The sequence below is a fragment of the Otolemur garnettii genome, unplaced genomic scaffold, assembly GCF_000181295.1.
Source record: "Otolemur garnettii isolate 467f Iridium unplaced genomic scaffold, OtoGar3 scaffold00003, whole genome shotgun sequence".
Classification (NCBI taxonomy): Eukaryota; Metazoa; Chordata; class Mammalia; order Primates; family Galagidae; genus Otolemur; species Otolemur garnettii.
In genome coordinates this window covers 5,955,959-5,981,993 of record NW_003852398.1, presented here as the reverse complement: position 1 = coordinate 5,981,993, position 26,035 = coordinate 5,955,959, and the positions used below count along the sequence as shown (strand labels likewise).

General features: G+C 35.3%; 1 protein-coding gene across 1 annotated transcript in view; it reads left to right on the top strand.

Annotated features, from left to right (window-relative positions):
• Positions 1-26,035, top strand: part of RANBP17 (RAN binding protein 17) — a 417,598-nt gene that overhangs the window by 247,668 nt on the left and 143,895 nt on the right. Inside the window, exon 14 of the mRNA XM_012806634.1 lies at positions 25,666-25,739. Coding sequence (XP_012662088.1) covers positions 25,666-25,739 — 74 coding nt within the window. The remainder of the gene's footprint in view (positions 1-25,665; positions 25,740-26,035) is intronic.

Here is a 26,035-nt window from a genome sequence, read left to right as displayed (position 1 = left end):
CAGGTTCAAACTCAGCCCTGGTCAAAAACTGCAAAAAAAAAAAAAAAAGACCAACCTGAGCAAAAGCGAGACCTCATCTTTACTAAAAATAGAAAAACTGAGGCAAGAGGATTGCTTGAGCCTGAGTTGGAAGTTGCTGTGAGCTATGACATCATGGCACTCTACCCAGGGCAACAGCTTGAGTCTCTGTCTCAAAAAACAGAAAAAAAAGTGGTTGGATATTATTTAAGTAAGCTAGGTGTTGCTTTTCCTTTAAAATTTATGCCTATCACCATTACTGGAGCCTCTAGTGTTTTATTATTTTTTACCTTTGTCACTGTCTACAAATGTGGTGTGTACAAAACAGACTTTAAAGATACGGTAGGTGGAAGTTTATTGCAAATGATTTAAAAACAGTATAATATAATCCATATTTATATTTCACATTTTTGGAGCACGTAAATCAACATTATGATGTCTTAGGCATCTTCTTAGGCCTCTTTAGCATAGAAAGTTAAACACTTAAAAAGGAAATTCAGGTTTTTGGCTTTATAATCAGGATATTGCAAGAACTTGAAAATATCTGAAATACAATAGAACCTCCATAGTAGTCTACTTCCCTGTATTGACCGCTTCCGTCAGTTGACCTAATTTGCATAGACTGGACCTGCACCACATGTATATATCAATATAGCAGGTCTAGTTCCTTGTGTTGACCACCTTCATGTGTTGACCAGTTTGTTACAGCCCCTGGGGAGGTCAACTTACAGAGGTTTTACTGTGTTTAAGTTCAAGACACCCCTTGGGTCTACATTAAGTTCAGAGAAAATAAGAAATTCTGCTTCTTTAGTACATAATAAAATTTATGGAACTTGTTTTTCTAAGCAATGGCACCGAGAGAAAATACAAGTAAGCCATAAATTAAGGATTCTCAACTAGTTATTAAAGAAAGAAAGAAATATCTGGGCTACTTCTGTAACACCCTGAGTTTAATGGTCATTGGTGAAGAGTAGTTTATTGAAGTCTTAATCAGTGACAGTAATGAACTATATGAGCCATTGTGTTGATGAATTGTATTCTTATGTAATTAATATAGGAAGTAGTAAATTCCTTCAAGTTTCTGCCTACCCCAGACCTTCCGCTCTTTCAAGGAGAGAGCCAAAATTTTCACAATTTTGCCACCTCGGCATTTCTTTACAATTCCTGGCTCTTAACTACTTTTCTTCAGTAATGCAACTGTAGTGGAGAAGGATTTCTTTTTCACATTCAATACTTAACTTTGGAGCTGTATATTTAATGTCATTTGGGTATATATTTAAATGAACTTCTGTGAGCAGATAAACTCCTCCAAGGAACTGGGTATATGAGAATGGAGAAAGTAGAGATTAGAAACTTTTAACTGAAAACAGAATTAGAAACAAAAGAGTAAGGTGTCCATGAAGCTCAGAGTATCAAGGAGAGGCAACAGTGGGATGCATTAAGATAAAAAGGTTGACCTTTCTGGCTCTGGTTCATCTTGCACAACATAGTCAGACAAATGTTAAACACCACTTTCATCTTAGGGCTCTTCTCACTTAAAGACTTTACTATTAAGCTAGCACTCTTTGGCTTTTTAAGGTCCTTCATAAACTAGCTCCACCTACTATCTAATTTTTAGTTCCCACAGCTTCCCTCTTTTAGGCTGTCAGATCTTAACTTGGATTATATTGTTCTCTTCTTCCTTCTGCCCATGCACATATGATCCCTATCCTTTAATGTTCTATTCAAGGAAGTACAATTACCGTTCTTAGTACCTGAGTCATAATTCATTAAAACTTAGTTAAATAGTAATGATAATGTTAGCATTCATTTGTTGCTTATTATATACCAGTCACTATGATAATATATCTTGTAAGTCTCACAATAATCTTACAATGGAGGTGTTGTTAATTCCAATTCTACAGTAAAGTAACTAGATTAAGGATTCATAGGTGGAAAGTGGTATGTACAAGACTTTCTCTTAAGTCTTTTGAATTCCTAATCTATTAAATGATGAGAGGTATGATCCTGATCTTGCTCCTGGAGAATTTTAATGCTGTGTTCTTATTTTCTTAAGAAAGTTAGAGATTCTTGAGGATAGGGGCAATATCTATATATACCTTGTATCTGTTATTACAATTAAGACAGTGCTAGAGGATCATCTGTTTTCTTATTGATTGTTTGGGTATGGATTAGTTTGGCTGAGATGGTCAGATTTCATGGTGACAAAAGGAGAGAAATTTTTATTCTGATCCTAGTCATTTTTCGGAAGTCGGTATTGTTAATGAGAGCAGTAGATTGGAACCAGCCAGTGTTCAGTTTTTAATTAAGAATTATAAATTAGAAATAAACCTTTATGTCATCCATAATAGTGTTACTTTGTGTAACATTAGTGTCACTCTTGTTTTTATGTATTATATAAGCACTTGTAATTACAAGTAAGTTTTGTCTACTGTATATATACTAAACAGTGGAACACAATATTGCATAGAGAAGAGTCTGCTGTTACAGACTAGTAGAGAACATAAAGCCTGTGGTGATTATCATTCAATATGATAATGTTGAATATCCCATGTCTGATAGGCAGAACAGTGGGAACATATAAAGACACAAAATGAGATCTGGGGGAAGTCAGGAGAAGATTTTCAAGAATGCTCAGGGTTTCTTTCAGGGTCATTCACCTCTGGGAATGAATAACATAAACAAGTAAGTAAGATAGGACTAGATGATGCATATTAGTGCAAAAAGAAAACTGAGGAGTTTAATTGTACATATTCCACTTTTCCATTCATAATTGTAAACAAGGCCAAGAAGTCTAAATAACAGTTCATTTCCTATTTTTTATCAAATTAAGGAAGTTGATGACAGAGTGAATGTTCTATCTTTTCTAAGGAGATAACTAATAGAACAAATCAATTTACATTACCCCTTGAAGTTGGCACCAAAAACCACCCCCGATTTTCATTCTGTCAAATGGGTGCCAGTTATAGGCAAGATTTTTTTGTATGATTTGAATTTAATAGTAACCAGTAGAGTGTTTGGGTTTATTAGGACAACTGTCAGTGAATACATATTTTTTCCCAGCAGCTAGGAAACTATAATGTCAAACAGTGAAAACGTTGAATAGGAAGAATGGAGAAGAAACCATTTTACTGAGTAACCTTAAGAAATGTCTTAACTACTTATTTTATTTTCCCAAAGCTAGGAGTTAATAATACCTAGCTTTGCCCTCTTTGAATGCACATTCTTAGTAATCCAAACATGAGAATACAATGAAGGAGTTTTGCCTCAGCCAAAAAGAGGATAATATAAGTACTTAAAAGATTTCAAATAGAAAGGCGGGACAAGATGGCAGACTAGGAACATCTCCCTACTAGCCAGTCATGGCAAGGCAGGATAAAGAAAACTCCAGCCATCTCTGGCTGGGGAAACCTACCTGGAAACATTACTCCAGGGGCACACTGGTGAACCACAAGAGCCAGCAAGGAGGTCTGGAGCTGAGGAAAACCAGCACAGAAGGCCAGTATGTGGGAACAGGTGGCCGACCCACAGAGGAATGGGACAGGAAAGGACAGTCCTGCAGTTTTTTCATTTGGGGCTAAAACTGCTCCCTGAACCTGCCTTGGAAGACTTAAACAAGTGGGTGGACTCAAACACTGTCTAACAGCCAGGTTTGAATACCAGGTGGAGTGGATCTACATTGGTTTAGTTACTAGCTGGGGCACCATTAGGAAGGCCATGGGGGGAAACAGTCCACAAAGGCCTAGTACATGGCCTGCTCTAGAGCACCTTCTGAATTTGGCCATCCCCTCTGCGGTGAATTAAGCAGCTCTTGCACCCCCAGGGATTGTGGTCAGGGGACACTGTAAGACATTCCTCCTAAGGAATCTGGTGAGAGCTTTAAGACCTCAAACCCAAGGGACTGAATATTGATGAAACAACCACATGCTGATAGAGGGCAACTAAGTCAGGAAAACAGAGCCCAGTCTCTTCAGCAACTAGATGGTGGTTTCCTACACTCATTGTTCACAACAAAACCAGGGTGTGTTCTCTGTCTTTTAACACCACAGCACCACTTAGTGTCTAGGCATTATATTACTCTATATAAAGTTATACATATTTTTTTCCCTTTTCTTCTCTTTTTTGTTGTTATGATTGTTGTTTTTGTTTCTTTTGTGGGGTGGGGGAGAGTTGGTTGGTTATTTTTTTTTTATTTTACTTAATAGCAAGGGCTCCCCCTTTTTTGTTACAGTATTTCAGCCCCTTTTATTCTCCCTTTTTTTCCTCTTTTGATAGAGATTTTTCTACTTTTCTCATCTTTCCCACATAAATTTTTCATAGAACAGCTAAAATAATCCCTTTTATCTTATATAAGCATATTTTAAATTTTCTTTATCTATTTTTTTTTCTTTTTATTCTCGGAGAAGTCTGGAGTCACAGCAGTGGTCTGGCTGGGGAGGTCATGGTAGGAATCTGGCTCGTTGAGGTCATAAGCTCATGGTCCAAGGTGTTCTTCTAGCTTTGGCATTTGGAAAAACAGTATTGGCAGTTCTGCATTGCAACATACTGCTGAATTTTTCTTGGTTTTTCTTTTTTCTTTTCTTTCTCTCATATATTTGACAGAGGTGGGGTATTGCATTTACCCAGGTTAATAAGATGGTCCTAGCATTGAGGGACCCACTAAGCCTACCCCACCCCAAAGTCCTGGAGATGTGAGTGTGGCCAGTGCACCCTGCCAAACACCACCATTTCTCCTTTTCCTCTTTCCCTCTGTTTTTTTTCTCTTCTCCAATTCTTTTTTTTCATCCCTTTCTTTATTCTGTGTTTGATTTTCTTTCTTCCTTTCTTGTTCTCTTCTTTCTCCCTGCTCTCTCTTTATTCTTCTCTTCCTTTTGGCCTTATATCAAGGGGCCACTTCAACACCTAAGCTCTGAGACAAGGTAATTCAAAGCAAAGGAGGAGAAAAAGTAGGAGAAGGAAGTGCACAAGAAGAAAACACACATAAGGAGAAACCAACAGAAAAATTCTGGCAACATGAAAAACCAAAACAGAGGAACCCTCACTCCCCCACCGAGGGACCATGAGGAAAAGGAAATTTAGAATATGGATGGTAAAGGCAATAAAGGGAATTGATATGAGAGTGGAAAAAACAGAACCAAAAAATTGATGAAAGATATGCAGAATATAAAGCATATGGCAGAGCTTGAGGAAATGACGCAATCATGGAACTTAAAGATGCGGTAAAATGTATCAATAACAGATTAGAACATGGAGAAAAAAGAATCTCAGAGCTAGAGGATAAAGCTCATGAGCTAACCTAAGTAGTTAAAGAGACAGAAAAGAAAGAAAGCAGAACATTCACTTAGAGAATTATAGGATTTCATAAAGCATTCAAACATATGAATTATAGGGATCTCTGAAGGAGAAGAAGAATGTCCCAAAGGAATGGAAGCCCTACTGGAGGATATCATAAATGAAAATTTCCCCAGGTTTCACTAAAGATTTTAAAACATTCCTTTTAGAGGGGTGTTGAACCCTGGGTCATCCCAGCACAAGCAGAGGTTCTCCGCAACACATTTTACTGAACCTGTCCAAAGTCAAGACAAAAGACAAAATTCTACAAGCAGCCAGGAGTAAGTGCCAATTGACCTATAGGGGCATATCCATCAAGATCACAGCAGACTTTTCAGCTGAAACTTTCCAAGCCAGATAAGTATGGTCATTTACTTTTAACTTTCTTAAATAAAACAATTTTCAGACCAGAATTCTGTATCCTGCTAAACTAAACTTTAACATTGATGGCGAAGTCATATCTTTTACTGATATGCAAACATTGAGGAAATTTGCCACAAGAAGACCAGTTCTATAGGAAATACTTAGACCTATTCTCAACACTAACCACCACAATGGACTACCAGCAAAGTGGAAACTAAAGGATAAAACCTAACTTCCACAGTGATGGAAAGGACAAAACTAAGCAATGATCTTTCACAAAATAAGATGAATAGAACTTCACCACACTTATCAATTCTCTCAGTAAATGTGAATGGCTTGAATTCCCCACTGAGGAGGCACAGGCTGGCCAATTGGATAAAAAAGCACAAGCTATCTATATAGTATGTCTAAGAAACACACCTAACAAAGGACAAATCAAGACTTGGGGTAAAGGATAGAAAACAGTATTACAGGCAAATGGAAATTAGAAAAAAGGAGGAGTTGCGATCTCATTTTCAGATACAAGTGGATTTAAAGCAACTAAAATTAAGAAGGACAAAGATGGTAACTTCATTCTGGTCAAGAGAACAATACAAAAAGAGGACATTTCAATTCTAAACATTTATCTACCCATCCTAAATGCTCCCAGATTCATGAAACAGACCTTGATTGGTCTGAGCAATATGATATCCCATAACACCATAATAGCCAGGGACTTTAACACCCCTCTGACAGAACTGGACAGATTCTCTAAACAAAAACTAAACAAAAATAGAAGGAACTTAAATGTGACCCTAGAACAAATGGGCTTATTAGACATATACAGAACACATCATCCCAAAGCTAAGACATATACATTCTTCTCATCAGCCCATGGAACTTACTTCAAAATAGATCATATCCTAGAATACAAATCAAACCTCAACAGAATTTAAAAAATTGAAATTATACCTTTTGTCTTCTCAGGTCACAAGGCAATAAAGGTATAACTCAATTCCAACAAAAATTGTCATCTCCACACAAAGGCATGGAAATTAACTTTATGCTGAATGATGATTGGGAAAAGGAAGAGATAATGGAGAAAATTGTTAAATTCCTCAAATGTAACAGTGCAGACACAAGTTACCTAAACCTATGGGACACTGCAAAAGCAGTTCTCAGAGGGAAATTTATCACATTAGATGCCTATATCTGAAAAATGGAAATAGCATACATCAACAAAGTAGTAAAGCATCTTAAAGGAATGTAAAAGGAAGAACAATCTAATCCTAAACCTAGCAGAAGAAAAGAAATATCCAAATGAGATTGATTTAATTTTTAAAAATGAGATTGAAAACCAAAAAAAAAAAAAAAAAATCAGAAAATTAATGAAACAAAAAGTTTGGTTTTTGAAAAATATAAATAAAATCAATAAACTTCCGGACAGATAACTAGAAACAGAAAAGCAAAATTTTTAATAACCTCTATCAGGGATGAAAAAGGGGAAATTTTAAAGAAGGGGGGAAATAACATATCACAGAGATACAAGATACTATCTCTGATTACGACAAGAAACTCTATGCTCAGAAATTTGACAATGTGGAAGAAGTGGATCAATACCTGGAATCACACCCTTTCCCTAGACTTAACCAAGAAGAAAAATAGATCTCTTAGACTGTTATCAAGCACTGAATTTGAAGAAAGAATAAAAAAATATTTCAACAAAGAAATGCCCTGGACCAGATGGCTTCATACCAGAATTCTGTCAAACCTTCAAAGAAGTGCTTATACCCATACTGCAGAAAAATTCAAAAAATTAAAAAATATTTTTTAAATTTTTTCAAAATAATTTTTGAAATTAAAAATTACTTCAAAAAATTAAAAAGGAAGGAACCCTTCCCAACACATTTAATGAAGCAAACATCACCCAATACCGAAACCAGGAAAAGACCCAACTAAAAAGGGGAACTGCACACCAGTTTCACAAATGAATATAGATGCAAAAATACTTTGCAAAGTCTTAGCCAGTAGAGTACAGCTATACATTAAAAAAAATTGTACATCATGATCAAATAGGCTTCATCCCAGGAATGCAAGGCTAGTTTAACATATGCAAATCCATAAATGTAATTCACCACATAAATAAAAGCAAAAACAAAGATCATATGACCCTCTCAGTAGATGCAGAAAAAGCATTTGATAAAATTCAGCATCCTTGTATAACAAGAACACTTAAGAATATAGACTTAAGTGGTATGTTTCTTAAACTAAATTGTGCCATCTGCAACAAACCCACAGCTGATATCATACTAACTGGAGTAAAACTGAAAGCTTTTCTACTTAGAACTGGAATCAGAGAAGGATGTCCTCTATTACCACTACTATTCAACATAATGCTGAAAGTTCTAGCCAATGCCGTTAGGTAAAAGAAGGATATAATGGGCATCCAGATGGGGGCAGAAGAAGTCAAACTCTCACTGTTTGCCAATGATATGACTTTATACTTATGAATCCCAGAAACTCAAGCGCAAGATTGCTGGAACTGATCAAGATATTCAGTAATGTCTCAGGGTATAAAATCAGTGTCCACAGATCAGTGGCCTTTGTATATACCAGTAACAGTCATGTTGAGAAACTAATCAAAGACACAGTTCCCTTCCCAGTAGCTTCAAAGAAAATGAAATAGCTAGGAATATGCCTAACAAAAGAGGTGAAGGAAATTATGAAACCCTAAAAAAAGAATAGCAGAAGACATTAACAAATGGAAGAATATACCATGCTCTTGGCTGGTAAGAATAAGTATTGCTAAAATGTCTACATTCCCCAAAGCAATCTATGTATTCAGGGCAATCCCTTTTACAAAACCTACATTATACTTTGATGAACTGGAAAATGAACTTCATTTCATATGGAACCAGAAAAAACCCTGTATAGCCAAGGTAATTTATAGTGATAAAAACAATGATGCCAGAGAATCACCCTGGCAGACTTTAGGCTATATTACAAGTCCACAGCAAATAGAAGATTATGATATTGGCACAGAAATAGAGACATAGACATTTAGAATGCAATAGAAAACCAAGAGATGAAACCAGGCTCTTACAGCCATCTGATATATGATAAACCAAACAAAAATATACAGTGGGGGAAAGAATCCCTAAATGGTACTGGGAGAACTGTATAACCACATGTAAAAGACTGAATCTGGACCTGCACCTTTCACTACTTATAAGAATTGATTCAAGATGGATAAAAGATTTAAATCCAAGGCATGAAATGATAAAAATTCTGGAAGAAAGTATGGGTAAAACTCTTGAGGATGTCTGCCTGGGGAAAGATTTTATGAGGAAGACTTCCGTGGCAATTGCAACAACAAAAATAAACAAATGAGATTTAATTAAACTGAAAAGCTGCTGCACAGCTTAGAGAACAACAATCAAAGCAAATAGACAACATTCAAAATAGGGAAAGATATTTGCATATTATGAATCTGACAAGGGCTTGACGACTTGGATCTATAGAGAACTCAAATTAATCAACAAAAAGCAAATAATCCTATGTATCACTGGGCAAAAGACATGAACAGAACCTTCTCTTAGGATGACAGACAAATGGCTAACAAACATGAAAAACTGTTCACTGTCCCTAGTCATAAGAGAAAATAAAATCAAAACCACCCTGAGATTTGGTAACCCCAGTAAGATTAGCCCACATCACAAAGTTCCAAAGTTGCCGATGCTAGCGCGAATGCGGAGAGGGGAAACACTTTTACACTGTTGGTGGGACTGCAAACTTACTAATACAGCCTCTTTGGAAAGAAATATGGGGAATCCTCAAGGAACTCAAATTAGATCTCCCATTTGACCCTGCAGTCCCAGTACTGGTTATCTACCGAAAAGAAAAAACAATCATTTTATTGTAAAGACAATTGCACTAGATACTTTATCACAGCTTAGTTTATAATCAGCAAGATGTTGAAACAACCTAAATGCCTGTCAACTCAGGAATGGATTAACAAATTGTGTTATATGTATGCCATGAATTCTATTCAGCCATAAAAAAGATGATGACTTTACATGTTTTGTATTAACCTGGATGGAGTTGAAGTACATTCTTCTCAGTGAAGTATCATAAGAATAGAAAAGCAAATACCCGATGTACTCAATACTAATACAAGGCTAGTAGACAATCTAATTCACACCCATGTTGGGGAAAAAACTCATTTTAATTCAAGTTGGGGGTGGTGGATGGGGGGGAAGGGGTTGTTAGGGTGCTTCCACTTAATGGGCATAATGTAGGGGTATGAGTGTGGGATTCAACTATAAGAGGGACTTTACCTAACAAATTCACATATTATGATCGAGTTGTTTATACCCTCACTTTAACCTGAATTTTTAAAAAATGATTTAAATTAAAATTGTATAAGTGAGATCTAGGAGAGTGAGAAAGGGGCCATAGAGAAAGTACTTTGTCAGTTATTTTTCTTGATCACTAATTGAGAATATTATCATTTAAAATCAACTACAATCTGGGGATGGGTCATGATTTCAACAAAATTAGCATGTACTATATTAAAAAGAAACAAAAATAAGTAGAAAATATACCAGAGTTCCTAAGCACAATGCATAAATATATATCATAGAAAATTATTATTTGATACAGTAATACTGCTGTAAATAACCTGTGAAGATGAAATGAACTTATTGAACTCTTCAAAAAGGTATCTCCCACAAATTCCTAATTCTGTTCACACTCAAACTGATTTCAAAAGAGAGGGAGAAAAAAGTATATTTAAATGGAGAAATAGAAGTGCCCACAGAATATAGAATTTTTATGCATTTATATAGTGGGTTGTCATTTTGCAATAAAGATGAAATGGAACAAAGTTGTTTGTGCTTTGAAATTGAAGCATTGTTCATCATGCATAATTGAACAAAGTTGAAATTTTGTAGATATGAACCACACACCAAAAAGCCACAGCTATGATAACCATTACAGGAAATGGAGAATATTAATAATAAAAGACAATACACTACCTCATAAATACATTCTCATTATGAAATTAGAGAATGAGGACATTAGGAAAATTCCTTGATTAATTTAGCATTTTAATTCTGGAATTAGAATACAGATATTTCAGAATTCATTTTTACATAGACAGACCAGAGACATAAATAACTTACTCTAATCATGTAAGGTTTTAAAAGCAGTTCTTGTGGATATGTGAAGATAACATTCTTTTGAAAAAAAGATTATAATAATCAAAATGTATTTGTGAATATTTCCTAAGTAACAAAATTTCTGTGCCTTTCAAAAATACAGTATGTATTATATAACAGAATTGAGGCATTTTGCCTTATATCCAATGATCTTGCCTTTGATAATTTGTTCTAAGTAACTGCTAGGAGTTATACTTTTCAAAGAAGCATAATATTGGGAACATACAATAGAAAAGAAAGTACTTTCTTAGTTCTCAGTAATTGAGTAAAGTTTACATTCATCCTGATTACAGCATCCTTGAATACCTTTTTGATGCGTAAAATAACTTATCAAAAGATCCTTTTTAATACATTTTGGAGGGTTTTGAAAGTGCAAATAGCATGAGTTGTTTTTCTAAATGGCTTTCATTTTATGTCATGTCAACATTATGGATTATTTTACTTTTTTTCCTGTCAGCTATATGGTAAAAGTCCACAATTTTCCAAAATGGTTAATAGGACACAAATATAGACATTTCATGTGATGTACCATGTAAATGTAAACCTTTGTAGTTACATGTTTTTGTAGCAAGAGAATTGTTTTAAAAGGCATGTAATTTATTAGCTATCGGTATCTTCTTTATTGCCTTGCCGCGCTGCAGTAATAAATAAAAGAAAGTGAACTGATTTTACAAATGGCACACAAGGTGCACATTTTGTGGGAAAAAAGTCTTTTTTTAAAGAATTGGCATTAAATCCTTTTTTTGTGATGACAAAGAGGCTAAGAGTGCAAACTGTATTTTCTGTTTATCGAAAACAGTCTTTTTTTCTCCGGGGCATTTTTCCCTATGATCATCAAGGGATTTCAAAAGCAATAAAGTGTGGAATCATTGTTCGACTTGAACAGTATTAAAACTTAGGTTTTAATTTCAGTGAAGTAATAAGATTTGAACCTGTCTCACATTACAGCACTGTAAGGCATTTAGCAATTGTATTTTAAAGGAGGTTTTTAAAATGCAGCTCACTTGTAAGTTAACTGTCTGTCAGTAATTAATAGTTTTTCAGCATCCACTGTTGTGATCACACCAAGAAATATCTAGGTTTTTAGTAACACATTATGATAATTGTGAAAGTGTTTATTCCTAATTAGTCTAAATATCTAATAATTTTCAACTTGCTTCTCTGGCTGCTTAAAAGAAAACAAGAGAGTGACATTTAAAGCTACAGAATGTCTTTGGGCTTTTAAAAATATAAAAGTACATGTGTATATATATTTCAGTAAGTTTTACACCCAACAAGATTATATGTCATTTGACTCATTTATTAATTAACCAAATATTTTACCCTTCGATATCATTTCCTAGATTTTAGATACTACATCATTTGTATTTGTAAAAAATACTGCCAAATAATGTGCTATGTGTAAAACTAAACCTAAACTTCCAGTCTGGATCCTTCAGTACTCAACATTAAAACTTACCTTTATTTCTCAAAAAAGGCTTTAAAATGTGAGCATTTCTACTAGATCAATGTGGCAACATATTTGCTTATGAAAGATTTTATTTACCATTTTGAATTGCTGTTGAAAATAATTGCCTCTGCAAAAGGAAACATCTGTATGATAGTGCATGGTTAAAGCTGCCATCAATTTTTAACATTTGAGGGTTGAGCTATGACCTTTTATGATGACTGTGAACAGTAACTGCCTCCATTAGCCATAAGTTTTGTTTCTTTATTTTAGTGGATGGTCTAGACTGTAAATATTAGAGAATCTAAAATAAATCAACATATTATCCTAAGGATACACAATGTAAGAGCTATTTGTGGTCGGGAACCTTTGACAGATAGTTTGGATGAAGCAGATGATTGCCTGCCTAGCGTATCTGGTCTCCATTGCTATGCCTGCAGGCAGTTTAGTGCTATGGTTGTATATTGATGTCAGGGTTAGTACTGAGTGGCTAGCAGTGACAGATGTCTATAATTACAGGCAACGCTTCCAGTATTTCTGAAGAGCCAGCCTATGTTGAACAATTATCTTATTTCTGCCTTGCCAAAGAGCATGTTCCAATTGCTGGTATTAGCAATGGTGAATATAGTGCTTCATCTGCTGCCTTGGGACAAATGTGGGAAAAGCACTTGGTTATAAAACATAAATGCAAAATATTTTTCAACATTTTAAATTAGTTAAATTCAGTGTTTTCCTAATTTTTATATCCCTATAATGTTTCTTTTGAAAGAGTCTTGAAATGTAAAAGCTCATTTGGCATACTTATTGGAATTTTGTTTTCCCCTAGGCCTGTGTGGTTCCCCAGTGTAAGTATCCCTTGCTTTACTGAATAGATGTGTTTAAGCAAATTGGCTTTGAGACAAGTTTTTCCAATATGAATTACATTTTCTGGTTGACTCCCATTACAAAATTGGAAGTGCATTTCCATGGAAAATTTCTTACACCCAGTAAGATTAGTTAGAAACTTCTGATGAGGAAAATTATAAAATGATAGAAAGTGCTGAAATGTGCCAAACTCGTTAGGACAACTGGTGGCTTCACATATGCTTAGAATTGCAATTCTTAAGTTTGTTTTAACCCCTACCCTCACCCCATCCCCATTTTTTAAAGTCTTTTGACCATTTACTGTCCTTTCCTATCTCCCAAGTTTTTATGGGCACTTCCTTCCATGTTCCCTCTTGGCCCATTTTTCTGAGTCAGTCAGTAGAAATGTCTTCATCCTTGGTGGTATCATTACTCAGCTGTCCTTCTTTCTGAGCCAAGTGCTGTAATACCATCCTACAATAAGCGGGATTTAGCCTATTGCTTCAGATACTGCCTGGTCAGAGTTAAAACTGGATATTACTGTTTGTAAGAGTTAAATGGCAACAGAAGGTAAACTCTGATCCATTGCATTTGGAGAAAATCAACATTTTCGTTAACTAGGTAGTGTAAATATGGTTTGTCTTCAACTTTAACCTAACCTGCATTGAGCTTCTACTTTGTGTTTAACTGCTTTGTTGAATTATTCATTAAATTTTCTCACTTAGTCTTCTCAATAGTATTTTAGTAGGTATGCTTATCTTTGTCTTACAGAATATGGAACAATTTCAGAAAGGTTAATAAAAACTTGTTCAGTGGCAAATCTGGATTTCAAACAAATCATCTTCCTCTCAACCCAATTTGCTTCCCACTACATCACATTGCCTATGCATTTAGTCATGAGTTCAAGCATGATCATTTCAAAGTATCATGACTCATAAAACCAACATCACAAGCTTCATCTTCATATTAGCTATTTTATTTCCCAAGGAAAACAACTCATTTCTTCAACCACAGACTGGGCCTCTATTCCTGGATAGCCACCAGTCACAAGAGAACTAAGCTAGATAGGAAATAATTGCCATAATCCATCCTACAATAAGCAAAATCAACTCAGAACCTGTAGTCTAGTGTCAGAGATCAGTAACATTGCATTCGTATATGAAAGGCAACCCCTTTCTGTTATTACTATGAAAGAATATTTCTTGGCTTGGTGCCTGTGGCTCAAGTGGCTAAGGCGCCAGCCATGTACACCCAAGGTGGCGGGTTCGAATCCAGCCCCGGGCCCACCAAACAACAATGACGGTTGCAACCAAAAAATAGCTGGGCATTGTGGCAGGCGCCTGTGGTCCCAGCTACTTGGGAGGCTGAGGCAGGAGACTCACTTGAGCCCAGGAGTTGGAGGTTGCTATGAGCTGTGATGCCATGGCACTCTACCTAGGGGGACAGCTTGAGGCTTTGTCTCAAAAAAAAAAAAAAAAAAAAAAGAATATTTCTTGGGAGGCCATCACACAAAACCTCTTTTAATAATTTGAAACTCTAATGATGGTATTCTAGAACTCCTATCTGCACGTTAATTTAGTAAAGAAAACTTAGAGGATTGGATGTGTCCGTTTATCTTAATTGGGAAGACTTTGATAATTTATTGGAAGAGGGCTATAAAGCATCACTTACCCAGTAAGTTGAAAACTTATGGTGGAGATAGGGAACAGGAACTTCCAATGGCTAAAAGCCTGAGAGTAAGATTTTTGAAATTAGGAACTTAGGTAATGCAGATGAGCCCTTGATTCAAAAACCTCACCAGCTGCCACAGACTATTCTCTTTTTCCTCCTGACTCCTTTTTCATCACTTTTCCTGCTGCTGCTTCTATTTTTTTATAAGACTTAAAGACTAGGCTTATTATCAAGATTAGGAGTTACTACTCTCCCTTTCATTAGAGATCTCTCCCTTCTAACTACTTTTCTTTAACCAGTGGCAAAGCTACACACCAGCTTGAAATATTTATCTGTTTTTCAGTACCTAGTCCATATAAAGTTCAAAGAAAGGGGACATTCTGATAATAATAATACACTTATAAAAATTTACTGTGTCCCAGGACTGTTAAGTGTTTCACATAAAATAAGTACTTTGATCTTCTCAAAAATTCTATAATTGGTTCTCAACCTTCCTAGTGCCTCCTAATGCTGCAACCCTTTAATACAGTTCCTCATGTTGTGTTGACCCCCAACCATAAAATTATTTCCGTTGCTACTTCATAACTGTAATTTTGCTACTGTGATGAATCGTAATGTAAATATCTGATATTCAGGATGTATTTTCATTGTTACAAAGGGGTTGCGACCCATAGGTTGAGAACTGCTGCTATAGATTAAGTCCCATTATCATCTTCATTTTGTATTTGAGGAAACTGAAATTTAGAGGGTAACCTATTCAAAATCACTCAGTAAGTCGTAGAATCTCACTATTCCTGGGCTTCAGGATCTATTGTGAAGCACCTCACTACCTCCTAATTTGTGATACTATTCTTTCTATTTCTCAGATGAGGAAGCTAAGGCTTTTAGAGGCTAAATAATTTAAGTAAGGTTATAGAATTAATGTATTAAATTAAAATAATGAATAACTGTTATTAATCAAGCAGTATGCTAAGCTAGCAAGTAGCAGAATCTCACCCAAAACCCCATGTGCATTACACTACACATTACATTCTGTGTTGTTGAAGTTAATTAAAATATATACTGAGTAAATTTGTTCTTTTCCTTCTTTTTGCTAAAAGAAAAATATGCTTCCTGATTAACTGCATATTGTCTTGGTCCTACAGTTGGACATTTGCATATCTTGTAGCTATTTTCAACATAGAAAACTTAAGATGGAAGCAGGATTTAGCCTATTGCTATAGAAATTGCCTGCTCTGAGTTAAAACTGGATATTAGTATCTGAAAGAGGTAATGGGCCATCAGAAAGTAAACTCTGATCCCTTGCATTTGGAGAAAGTCAACATTTTCGTTAACTAGGCTAGTGTGAAAACTAAAAATTGAATGGTACAAAGGACTGTAGGAACATTAATGAGTAAAATTGGAGAGTATGATGAAAAAATGAAAATAGATGAATTGATAGAATAGTAAAAATATGGGTGGTATCATTGATTTTTCATTTTTCATTTCTCATTTCTTGGGCTACTATTTTTCTATTCTTTATGTCATGTTTTTCTTCCTAGAGGGAAAAGGAGTTAAATATGTCTTAGGTGGATGGTACAAAAGTTGTTTTGTACCTTCAGAGAGACAGTGTGAAAACAGAAACAGATTAATAGGAAACATTTATGCATATAATAAAGATGATAGAAGTAGAGATGGAGACCTGGTAATACTCTTAATACCTACTGTATCTATAATTTGGTGTGCCTTTACAGAGGATTTTGAGGGGCATATGTATGCATGCAAGAATTAGATTAAGAGTCAATATGATTTACCTATCTGCTGAGTGACTACAGAAATAATTTTGTCCGTTAAAGATATACTTTTACCCATCAGAAGGTCATTTGGCCTACTTAAATCATTAGCCCCAGTTGGCACACTTGCATAATACACATGCTTCAGGGGAAATAACAGTATTAAGAGATTCTTAAAAGTAGTTCTATCACTAGATGATTTATTCTTTTTTTAAGGCTAACCTTTAGTAATTGGTTTCTTGCATTATTATTTCACTGAAGCAAACCCATTGTAGTTCATATAATTACATCCAGAATTCAAATAGGACTTCACTTTGCTTCTGCTTCTGGGCGCCAGTATAAATTTAAAATCCCAAGAATATTTTATGTGAAAGCTGCAAAGATTCTAAGCCACTTTTTCCCTGTATGAGATTGGAAAGGCCTTTTGCTCTTCTCTTGTTCTTGGCACTAGGTGGCCAGTCCCTAAACTCTGTGCTTTTTAGGTTGTACGCCTGAGGAGTGATGAATCCCGAGTTCCAGAGAAGGCTTGGAAAATAGTTAAGGTGAGTTAAGTTCTGGTTATGGTGGCAGATTACCAGTCTTTATGCTTGTCTCACTACAGCCTCAGATTATTGTTCGTAAAATGGGCACGTGCACATGGTTATTAAGTATAGCGGTGCATTGTCTCGGTTTTCTTTTTTCTGCACTGTACCTTTCTACAGAGTATATGTTATAAAGCCAAAGGTTTGATAGTCAGCTAATGAATAGTATTAACTGCAAAGACTGTATTTAGTATGCTTTGCATAGTATAGTAGCAGCCTAGATATCTTGATTATAACATTTTTGAGTAGCCAATTCTGGCCAGTTATTCATACCTGAAAGGAGAAAGTTTTATTTGGCTACATTGAATAACATCTGTTATTGAACATTGTGTAGAGCACATGTATCCCTTGTGCCAAAATGTATTTCTGACTGACACCTTTGAGAAGTATGGGGGATTAGAAAAAACAAAATATTTTATTTTGGATTTCTTGCCTCTGCTATCAGTTTCTCACAAACTTCATCCAGCATTAGCTTCTTTGCTATAAAATCTAATCATGTCATCTTATAAATTTGCTGTTGCAAAGAATTTATAAATTTTCCTTTACAATGCCTAAAATGCCCTTTCAAACCTCTACCAAAGGGATCAAGCCTTCTTCCAAGAGTCTTGTGCCATAACCAGAGCTAGCTTCCTTTTGAATGGACTTGGGGAGATAATATGTTTACTCAGGGCTTTACCATAGCTTTATGGACAGAAGACTAGTTTAACAGAAGCTTGGCCCCAGACGTGGAGTGAGTTGGCAGCCGGCAGGAGCAAAGCTGTGTCAGGACAAATGTACTCTCTCCATCTTCTCTGGTTGGCTTTCAGCTGGTTGCACCACAGGAGTCTTGATATGGGCTGTGTGTCCTGTGACCAATAACTGGTGCGCTCAACCCAGGTCCCTCTTGGCTAGCGAAGGCCTGTCGGGAGGCATTAGGTTCATGCTGGTGGAGATCCTTAGTCATTGGCTCCCTGAAGGAAAATGAGGCAGTCAGCCAGCTTCTGTTGAACAGGTGGTAGTTAGATCTTAGATGTGGTCAGGGATGGAAGGGAAAGAATCTCTCCAAAATTACTGTTCTTGCTGGTTTTCAAACTACACCTGTACTCCTCTTTCTAGTAAATGATTGTTTAGAAACTAATGCAAAAGTATCTCTGGTAGCAACTAGAGTTTTCTAACTTTACTGCCTTCCTTAGCAGTCTGGACTTGGGCCCAAGTTAGGAATGGAAACCCCACTGGGGTGCAAGCAAAAGAGGAAGCATGTTCTTAGCCATGCATCAGTGGAGGCCCCTACTGGGAGAAGGGATTATCACAAGGCAGCAGGCAGCCCTGCACCCCAGCCTGCTGAGTTCATGCTTTGTGCCACAGGATGTGGAGCGAAGGAAATGTGAGGCCAAAGTGGTTGCTCCAAGTTTTCTTATACAATAGCTTATTCAAGCAGACTGGGAATGCCTCTTAAGAGATTTGTTAGGTAGATGTCCCCTTAGCAAGATGGCCACCACAGATGGTGGGTTCAGATATACTTATTGAAACAAATATTTGACATTCATATTTATTTTATACTTCTAGAGCCAGTTTTTGTTTGTTTGTTTGTTTTTATCAGGTGCCATTCTTTATTTGACTGAATGAAAGCAAACTTCTCACCTTTTACTATTTGGTTTCTAACATGAATTATGGTTTTAAAATTAAATTTTGGCAAACGATTTTTCTATCTAATTTCAGTCTCATATTTATTGAGGCTATTTTAAATGATATGGAAAAGCTAGTCAGCCATGAGTAATATAAATGTATTCAGTATCACTGTGTATTTAATATGCAGCAATGTCATTTGTACCATTAATTCTCTTAATGTAGTGAGAAGTTCATTGTGGTGATGATCATATTTTATTCTGCTTCAAATGTTAGTGAAAAAGCTCAGTATCTTTAGTTCCAAGTAGTTTATACTTGAGTCATTAAATTCTCTGTTAGTTGCTTCTTATACCCCTCCTTCTCTCTCTTATACCAATGTCTTTCACTTCGGTGAGGCTCTCTCTTCCAGAAGGCACTAAATTGACCTCCAGGGGACTTGAAGCCTAAGACAAAAATATGAAAATTATTTTTTTTATGCAAGAGATTTCATGCTCGGTTACTAAATTCTCTTCCTATGGAACATTAATGCTTTCATTATATTGGATCCTTTCCAGTGATAGGTTTTGTTTTACCAAATTACAGCCAGTTAAAAACCTGGCTAATAAATCATTTCAATCAATTGAAACAATATTCTAAAATTCACAACTACAGTTGGAGGACCTTTTGTGGTATCAATTTTGTAGTATTTGATGTGAGTTTTTGAAAATAAATTGGTTTAGAGAAGGCATATCATCTAATGAAAATAAATTGGTTTAGAGAAGGCATATCATCTAATGAAAATAAATTGGTTTAGAGAAGGCATATCATCTGATGGCAGAGTATCTTATGGTTGACTTCCACAGCACTGCTAATTTTCTATATTGAGCCTGCTTACAATGTACAAAAGCTCTTTGAGAAGTTATAAGGTCTTAAACATTTATAGAAGGCTTAGGGGTATTAACTTACTGTAATTTTCTGAAGATTCATTATCCAAAATCTTAATTCATTATAACAGCTCTTATGAAAACCTATAAAACCAGTGTTTTCTTTTATTTTCTTATTTGCACAGAATGAGAGATTCATAGTTCTTTTTAATTTGTTTCATGTGGTGCTTTTGAGTACATTTCATAGAGAGCTGTTATTGAATTTCTGTGACTGTCATTATATATCCATACAACCTTTAGGAACTAATATTGTGAGTTTCCCAGTTCTGTAATCTACTTCAAATTTAAAGATTGACATAATTAGTTTCTTCAAAGTTATAATCAGAATGTTAGCAACAACACTACAAATACCCAAGACCAAGGATTAGAAAAAGAAAGCACTTTTAAAAATTTTCATGCACATGCTTTTTTTCTTTGTTAAATTTACAAATCAAAATCTTACTGTTTTTTGTACATTTATTCCTTCATTAATTTTTCTTATCTAGTTGCCTTTTAAAAACCATATATGTTATTTAAGCTACCTACAAATTCACAGGCAGTGTGTGTCAATTGATTAGTTGATAAATTAGACAATGTATTGGATCATTGAAGCATTATATATCTATCCAAGTGCTCTTTTCTGAAATGTATAAGAACCTTTGCAGTAAAATAAATAAGGATAAGAAAATAAAGATATTAAAAGTTTTTTAGGAGCATGCCTTTTCAGGTCCATAATAATGATAATTTCTTATATTCCTAATGACTTTCTTATATCTCAAGAGCTAAAAAGATGGGTGACTAGGTAAAATAGGTGATTTTTCTAGCTTTTAAGACAGTCATTTAGGAGTAGAAAGAATTTGTGTATTACAAAATTTTGAAACAATTGCGTTACACCTTTTAAAAATGCAGTTTATCCACTCTGACTAGAATTGTTAATTAAACATACACATAAATATTTCAGAATTATTAATACAAATGTTAAGGTTTTATTTGTTTTAATTGTCTTTGTGCTGTGCTAAAATTTTTAAAGTGAGCACCTTCTTTTCTTTCTATTATTGTTTATGTAAAAGCTTTTCTAAATTTATCAAGACCGTGTCCTAAAGAAGTAAAGAGAAGTAGAAATTTTCCCTACCCTTAGGGAGTATATACTTAAAATAGTTGAGGAAACATACATTCACATGAAAAATTAACACTTTTCGTAACACTACGAAAAGATCATATTCTATTATGTGATACAAGAAGTACCAATAACAGGCTGGCAACAGTAGATGCTCTGATGGTTCAAAGAAGAACTCTTCTTACTAAATCTATAGAAAGAGCTTCCAGAAATAATATTTAAACATTAAACCCACAACTTTTTAAATAACAAATTTTACCAAAGTTCATCCCTGATGCGTAGACTTTTGGGTATGTTATTTTTATAGCGAAAAAAATTCTATGTAACCAAAAAAAAACAAAAAACAAAAAATGCTTTTTATGGGTTATTTTCCTTTTGTTAAAAAATTATGAGTGAAATGTTGACCAGATGTACATTTTAATATTATAATCTTTTTATTCATTTAATAAACATTATGTAGTAGGCATGAGAGATAAAAGACAAGAGCACCATCTCTGCCCTCAGGGAGCTTGTAGTCTAATAGAGAAATGCAGGCATATTAATGAAGGGAGAAGAACAGACATAGGCAAAAATTTGGTTTAAACGTATGCATCTCTGACTATGTAAAACACACAATCAAAGGCATAAGTATCTATTCAGCCTTGTTGTATTGCCCATCCTCTGAGGAATGATAATGCAGACAGACTTAGTCTCTTATTTTTTCTATTTTTGCTAATTTTTCATTATAATCAAATAATATATTCTGAATAAGAGATTAGGAATCTATAAACTAAAGGGGGGGAGTTTGTTCTTTCATTCCTATGCCAGCTCTTACATACTTCCTTGAAATGGGTATTATAATGTGAATGTTTCTTCTTGCTGTCATAAAAATTCTCTTTGGTGAAGTGTAGAAAGTTTTAGAAACTCTATTGTGTTATGATATTTTTCTGTAGAAAACTTTAATTGATTTGTGTCTTATAATAAATAATTTTGTAGAATTTCCTCACCAAACAGATTACTTCTTACTGCCAAATTCTCTATATCTATGGAATAATTAAATTCCAAATGTTTGGAGACATTTTTATGTCATGGGCATGTTCTCTGAATGATAAGGTGTTCTATGAATGATAAGGTACCCTGGAAAACGTGAGACAGTCTTTTAAAAGAAATGCTGTAATCATACATTGATTTTAAATGACCCTGTCACATGTGAAAACAAATCAGATTGTTGCTCTTAATGAGCTTTTCAATTTACTATTCAGTAGATCAGATAAGTGGATTTAAGAGGTAATGATCCTGTTTAGTACTCAAGCTTGACTGTCAGATCCAGTAGTGGAGAGAAATCCCCAAGGACAAAAGCGTTGACACAGTTCTAGATGGGATAATGGGAATCAAAGCTAATGGATGATAAAAGGAATGGTGCAAGTTACAAGGATAATTGTGGATTAAAGCACTGCCATGTGTCAATGTTGACTGTTTTTTCTAGTATATTATTGGGTCAAAGCTGATGCTTTGAGAAACTGTTTTGACAGGCGAGTACAACAGACCTGCCTTTTTAGCTTCCTTCTCTTTTCAATGCCAGAAACATAACAGGAAAACTTTTTCTTATAGGGACCATCAATTTAAAAGATATATTCTTAATGTTAAATGCTAAAAATCACATTTTAGTTATTATATTTTTATTCAATATATCATTAAAAATTAGATTAATTCTGAGTTTTGCCATAAAAAGTAGTATTCATAGTCTTACAGAAGTACAATGTAGTTATCATATTGTCCAAAACAAGAAAAATAACTATACCAGAGCAAAGAAAGGTATAAATACAATAAAAATAAAATAGGTAAGTTAATACTGTGGTCATGTCCTTTCTAAAACCAGTATGTCAAAACATGGAATTCATGATTAATTTTATTTATTTATGAAAATGATCTTGTAAGCCATTTGTGCTTCGAGTTGTAGGGGTAATTTAAACATATCTATTTATGCTTTCATCCTTGTAAATGCACGTGTCTTTAAAATTCCACTCCTATGTGAGTCTGTGGCCCTGGAACACAGCAAAGCAGGCAGAGCAGGGCAAACAGCATGAGGTCAGGTCCCAGCTATTACCTGATTTTATAAAACTAGGATTGTATTGACAAGGGTGCTTCTAAAATAAAGTTACGAAGTGCTCCAGTGGCGCAATTGGGTAGCGCATGGTACAGATAAAATAAAGTTACGAGACAATTGCTATAATGAACTATTAAATATTCTTAAGTTAAAAATACCAGTACAGTCTGCTCTCTCTGTAACTGCTTTTCTTTTTCTGTTGTAATTATGATTCTATGTCTTTTGTTTGTGAAAGCAAATACATGGATTATTAATAGGAAAAAAATCTTCACTTTTTATTGTTTTCATAATATTTACGTAGTAATATAGTCCTAGTGGATCCAGACCATGACTTTTGCCATTACACACTAAACACACATGTAGTATTCACATGACAAATATTGTCTTAGGTTCTGGGACACAAAGAATAAGGTATAGGGCCAGGCATGGTGGCTCACGCCCGTAATACTACCACTCTGGAAGGTGAAGGCAGGTGGATTGCCTGAGTTCATAGGTTCGAGACCAGCCTGAGCAAGAGTGAGACCCCGTCCCTAAAAATAGCTGGGTGTTGTGGCAGGCACCTGTAGTCCCCGCTACTTGGGAAGCTCAGGCAAGAGAATCACTTGAGCCTAGGAGTTTGAGGTTGCTGTGACCTACGACTCCATGGCACTCTGCTGAGTATGAAAAAATGAGTCTGTCTCAAAAAAAGGAAAAAAAAAAAAAGAATAAGGTGTAGCATCATCCCTCAAGAAGCTCTCTCAGTGTAGTAGGCAAAATGGGCACCCAGACGATTACAGTGTGAAAGGCACCATGTTAGAGGAATGGACCAGACATTATGGGAACATAATTATAGGAGAGTGTAACTCACTCTGCCTGGGAAGGGGAAGAAGGCTTCAGAGGAGATAAATCTTCAATGGGAATCAGGGGAAGAGGAGCAAGAAGGCTGATTGGCAAAATGAATAGCATGTGAACACATAGAAATTTAAAATTGTATGAGAGGCCTTAGTGACCTATCAGCATTTGATTGTGGTTTGAGAGTGAGGGAAATGGTGGAAGATAAGGTAGGTTGGGGCCAAATTGTGAGCCATTAATCATATGAATATCACATTTTCTAAGAGACCCAATTCAAGTACTGTTATCCATGAGAGAGGTTTTGGATCATGGTGAGCTAAAGGAAACTTCCCAATTTACATACCATTTATTCTTCATTTGAGCCCTTTGTGTGCCTAAAGATTTCTGATGATTGAGAATTGATAAGATCACTTCTCTAAATTCTCTCTTCTTAGCTCCCTTTTTCCCCCAAACATCTTACAAGCCACAGTAATAACTTGATAACTTTAACCTTGTAAGCGATGGAGGCCTACTCTCTGGGGCAAGTCATAGATACACAGCCATTGAAATGCTTTTCTGTGGTACTCAGGAGTGAGCAGAAAAATCAGCAGGAATTTGAATTTCGATCTCCCTTTCTCTCTCTCTCCCATTCCAGTTTCTCTCCAGAATTCTGCAGGCCTACCTCCTTTCCTTTCTGACACTCTACACCCAGCTCCTCCTTTCTCCCTCTTTTCTCTCTCTTTGATTCATTCTGTTAGCTGAAAGAGGAGCCTTTCAGGCATAGGACTCTGGTTGAAAGCCTGTAACACAAGCTTCTGGTTAAAATGGTGTTTAAAATACAAATAGGATATTTCTACAATGAGCAGCTTTTCTCCCCTCCATGGCCCTATAACTGGGTGATTTCTGGTACCACTATAGTTTTTTAATCTTACCTTATGACCTATGACAGTATGTCAAGCTGATGTTCAGATATAAAAAACAAAAGGCAAAGGGACTAGAGGCTAAGTTTCCATACTTAGGAAATAGGTCAGAAGAAAATGAGAGGACACAATCCCATCGGATCAAATCGCACAAAGAAAAATCCCATACAGCTGGTGTCTGGCAGGGATGACCTGGAATCACACCAGAGCATCAGGGAGTATGGAGGTGTCAACCCATCTCTCAGCTTTGCCAGACTAGTAGGGAATATTCTATTGGCTACCAGTGGCATTTTCCCACTTGAAGTGGGTTATGTGTTTATAAGCTTAATGTGGCAAGAATTGAGACTGAAATATTATACCCCAAACTCTGCAACCAACACTCCCTAATTGGAAGTTTAGTGGATTCTCAAGCCCTGATGTTTTCAACAGAGAGTCCCTGAGCTTAGGATTTCAGTTTCAGCATGAAAAGTAAGACCTACCTCTATGTTTGGGAAAGCTTAATTAGATGATATTCGAGGAGAATTTCTATAAATTCTTTAACCTCCTTTGATCTTTTTTAAATCTTTACTTTAATAACTGCCTTAATAATCATGAAATAGTTTATATTTTGCTGAAATCTGGAATAGATGGAAACTTTTTAATGTTGGAGCCTTTTGTTGAGGTACTCTCCAACCTTTTGCATATCTACTCCCATCTTCAAGGAAGGGGTGGTTTACCACTTGGAGAAAAAAAAATTTATGTGGTGTCGTAGGAGTAAAATAGGTGTGTGGTTGTGTAAATGTGTGCATATATTTCAAAACAGGAGAGCTACTTTCTGGATTAAAAAGCAAATGTTAAAATTATAATTTTTTTTTGTAAAAACCTTCCTTTGCTGTCCCCACCCTTCCCTACTTCATTATGAGTGCAACTGTGCATTAAATCTTAGATTTGTTCAATTTGAATAGTCTTTTGAAAATATATGTTAATGATAAAAGTTTTAACAATAAAATATTTTTATGCAGGTATATGCCCGTATGTCAGAAGTCTTAGGAATAACAGATGACAACCATGTTCTAGAAACATTCATGACAAAAATGTGAGTTTCTATTTTGATTATTAATATTTCTTTTGTTTTAAATCTAATAGATCTTTTTACTGTATTTAAAACTCTATAGATATTAATTTTAATAAAAGATTTTAAAATTATGCTTTAATTCTTGGAATGTTGGTATTGTTCTTAATTGAAACTTAATTTCACATACTGAAAATTCACTATCTAAAGGACATTATAATGTCAAGTTTCCATACAGTTGCAGGGAGCAGCATTAGAATATGGTTTAAAAAGATTAACAGGCTCGGCGCCTATAGCTCAACCGGCTAAGGCGCCAGCCA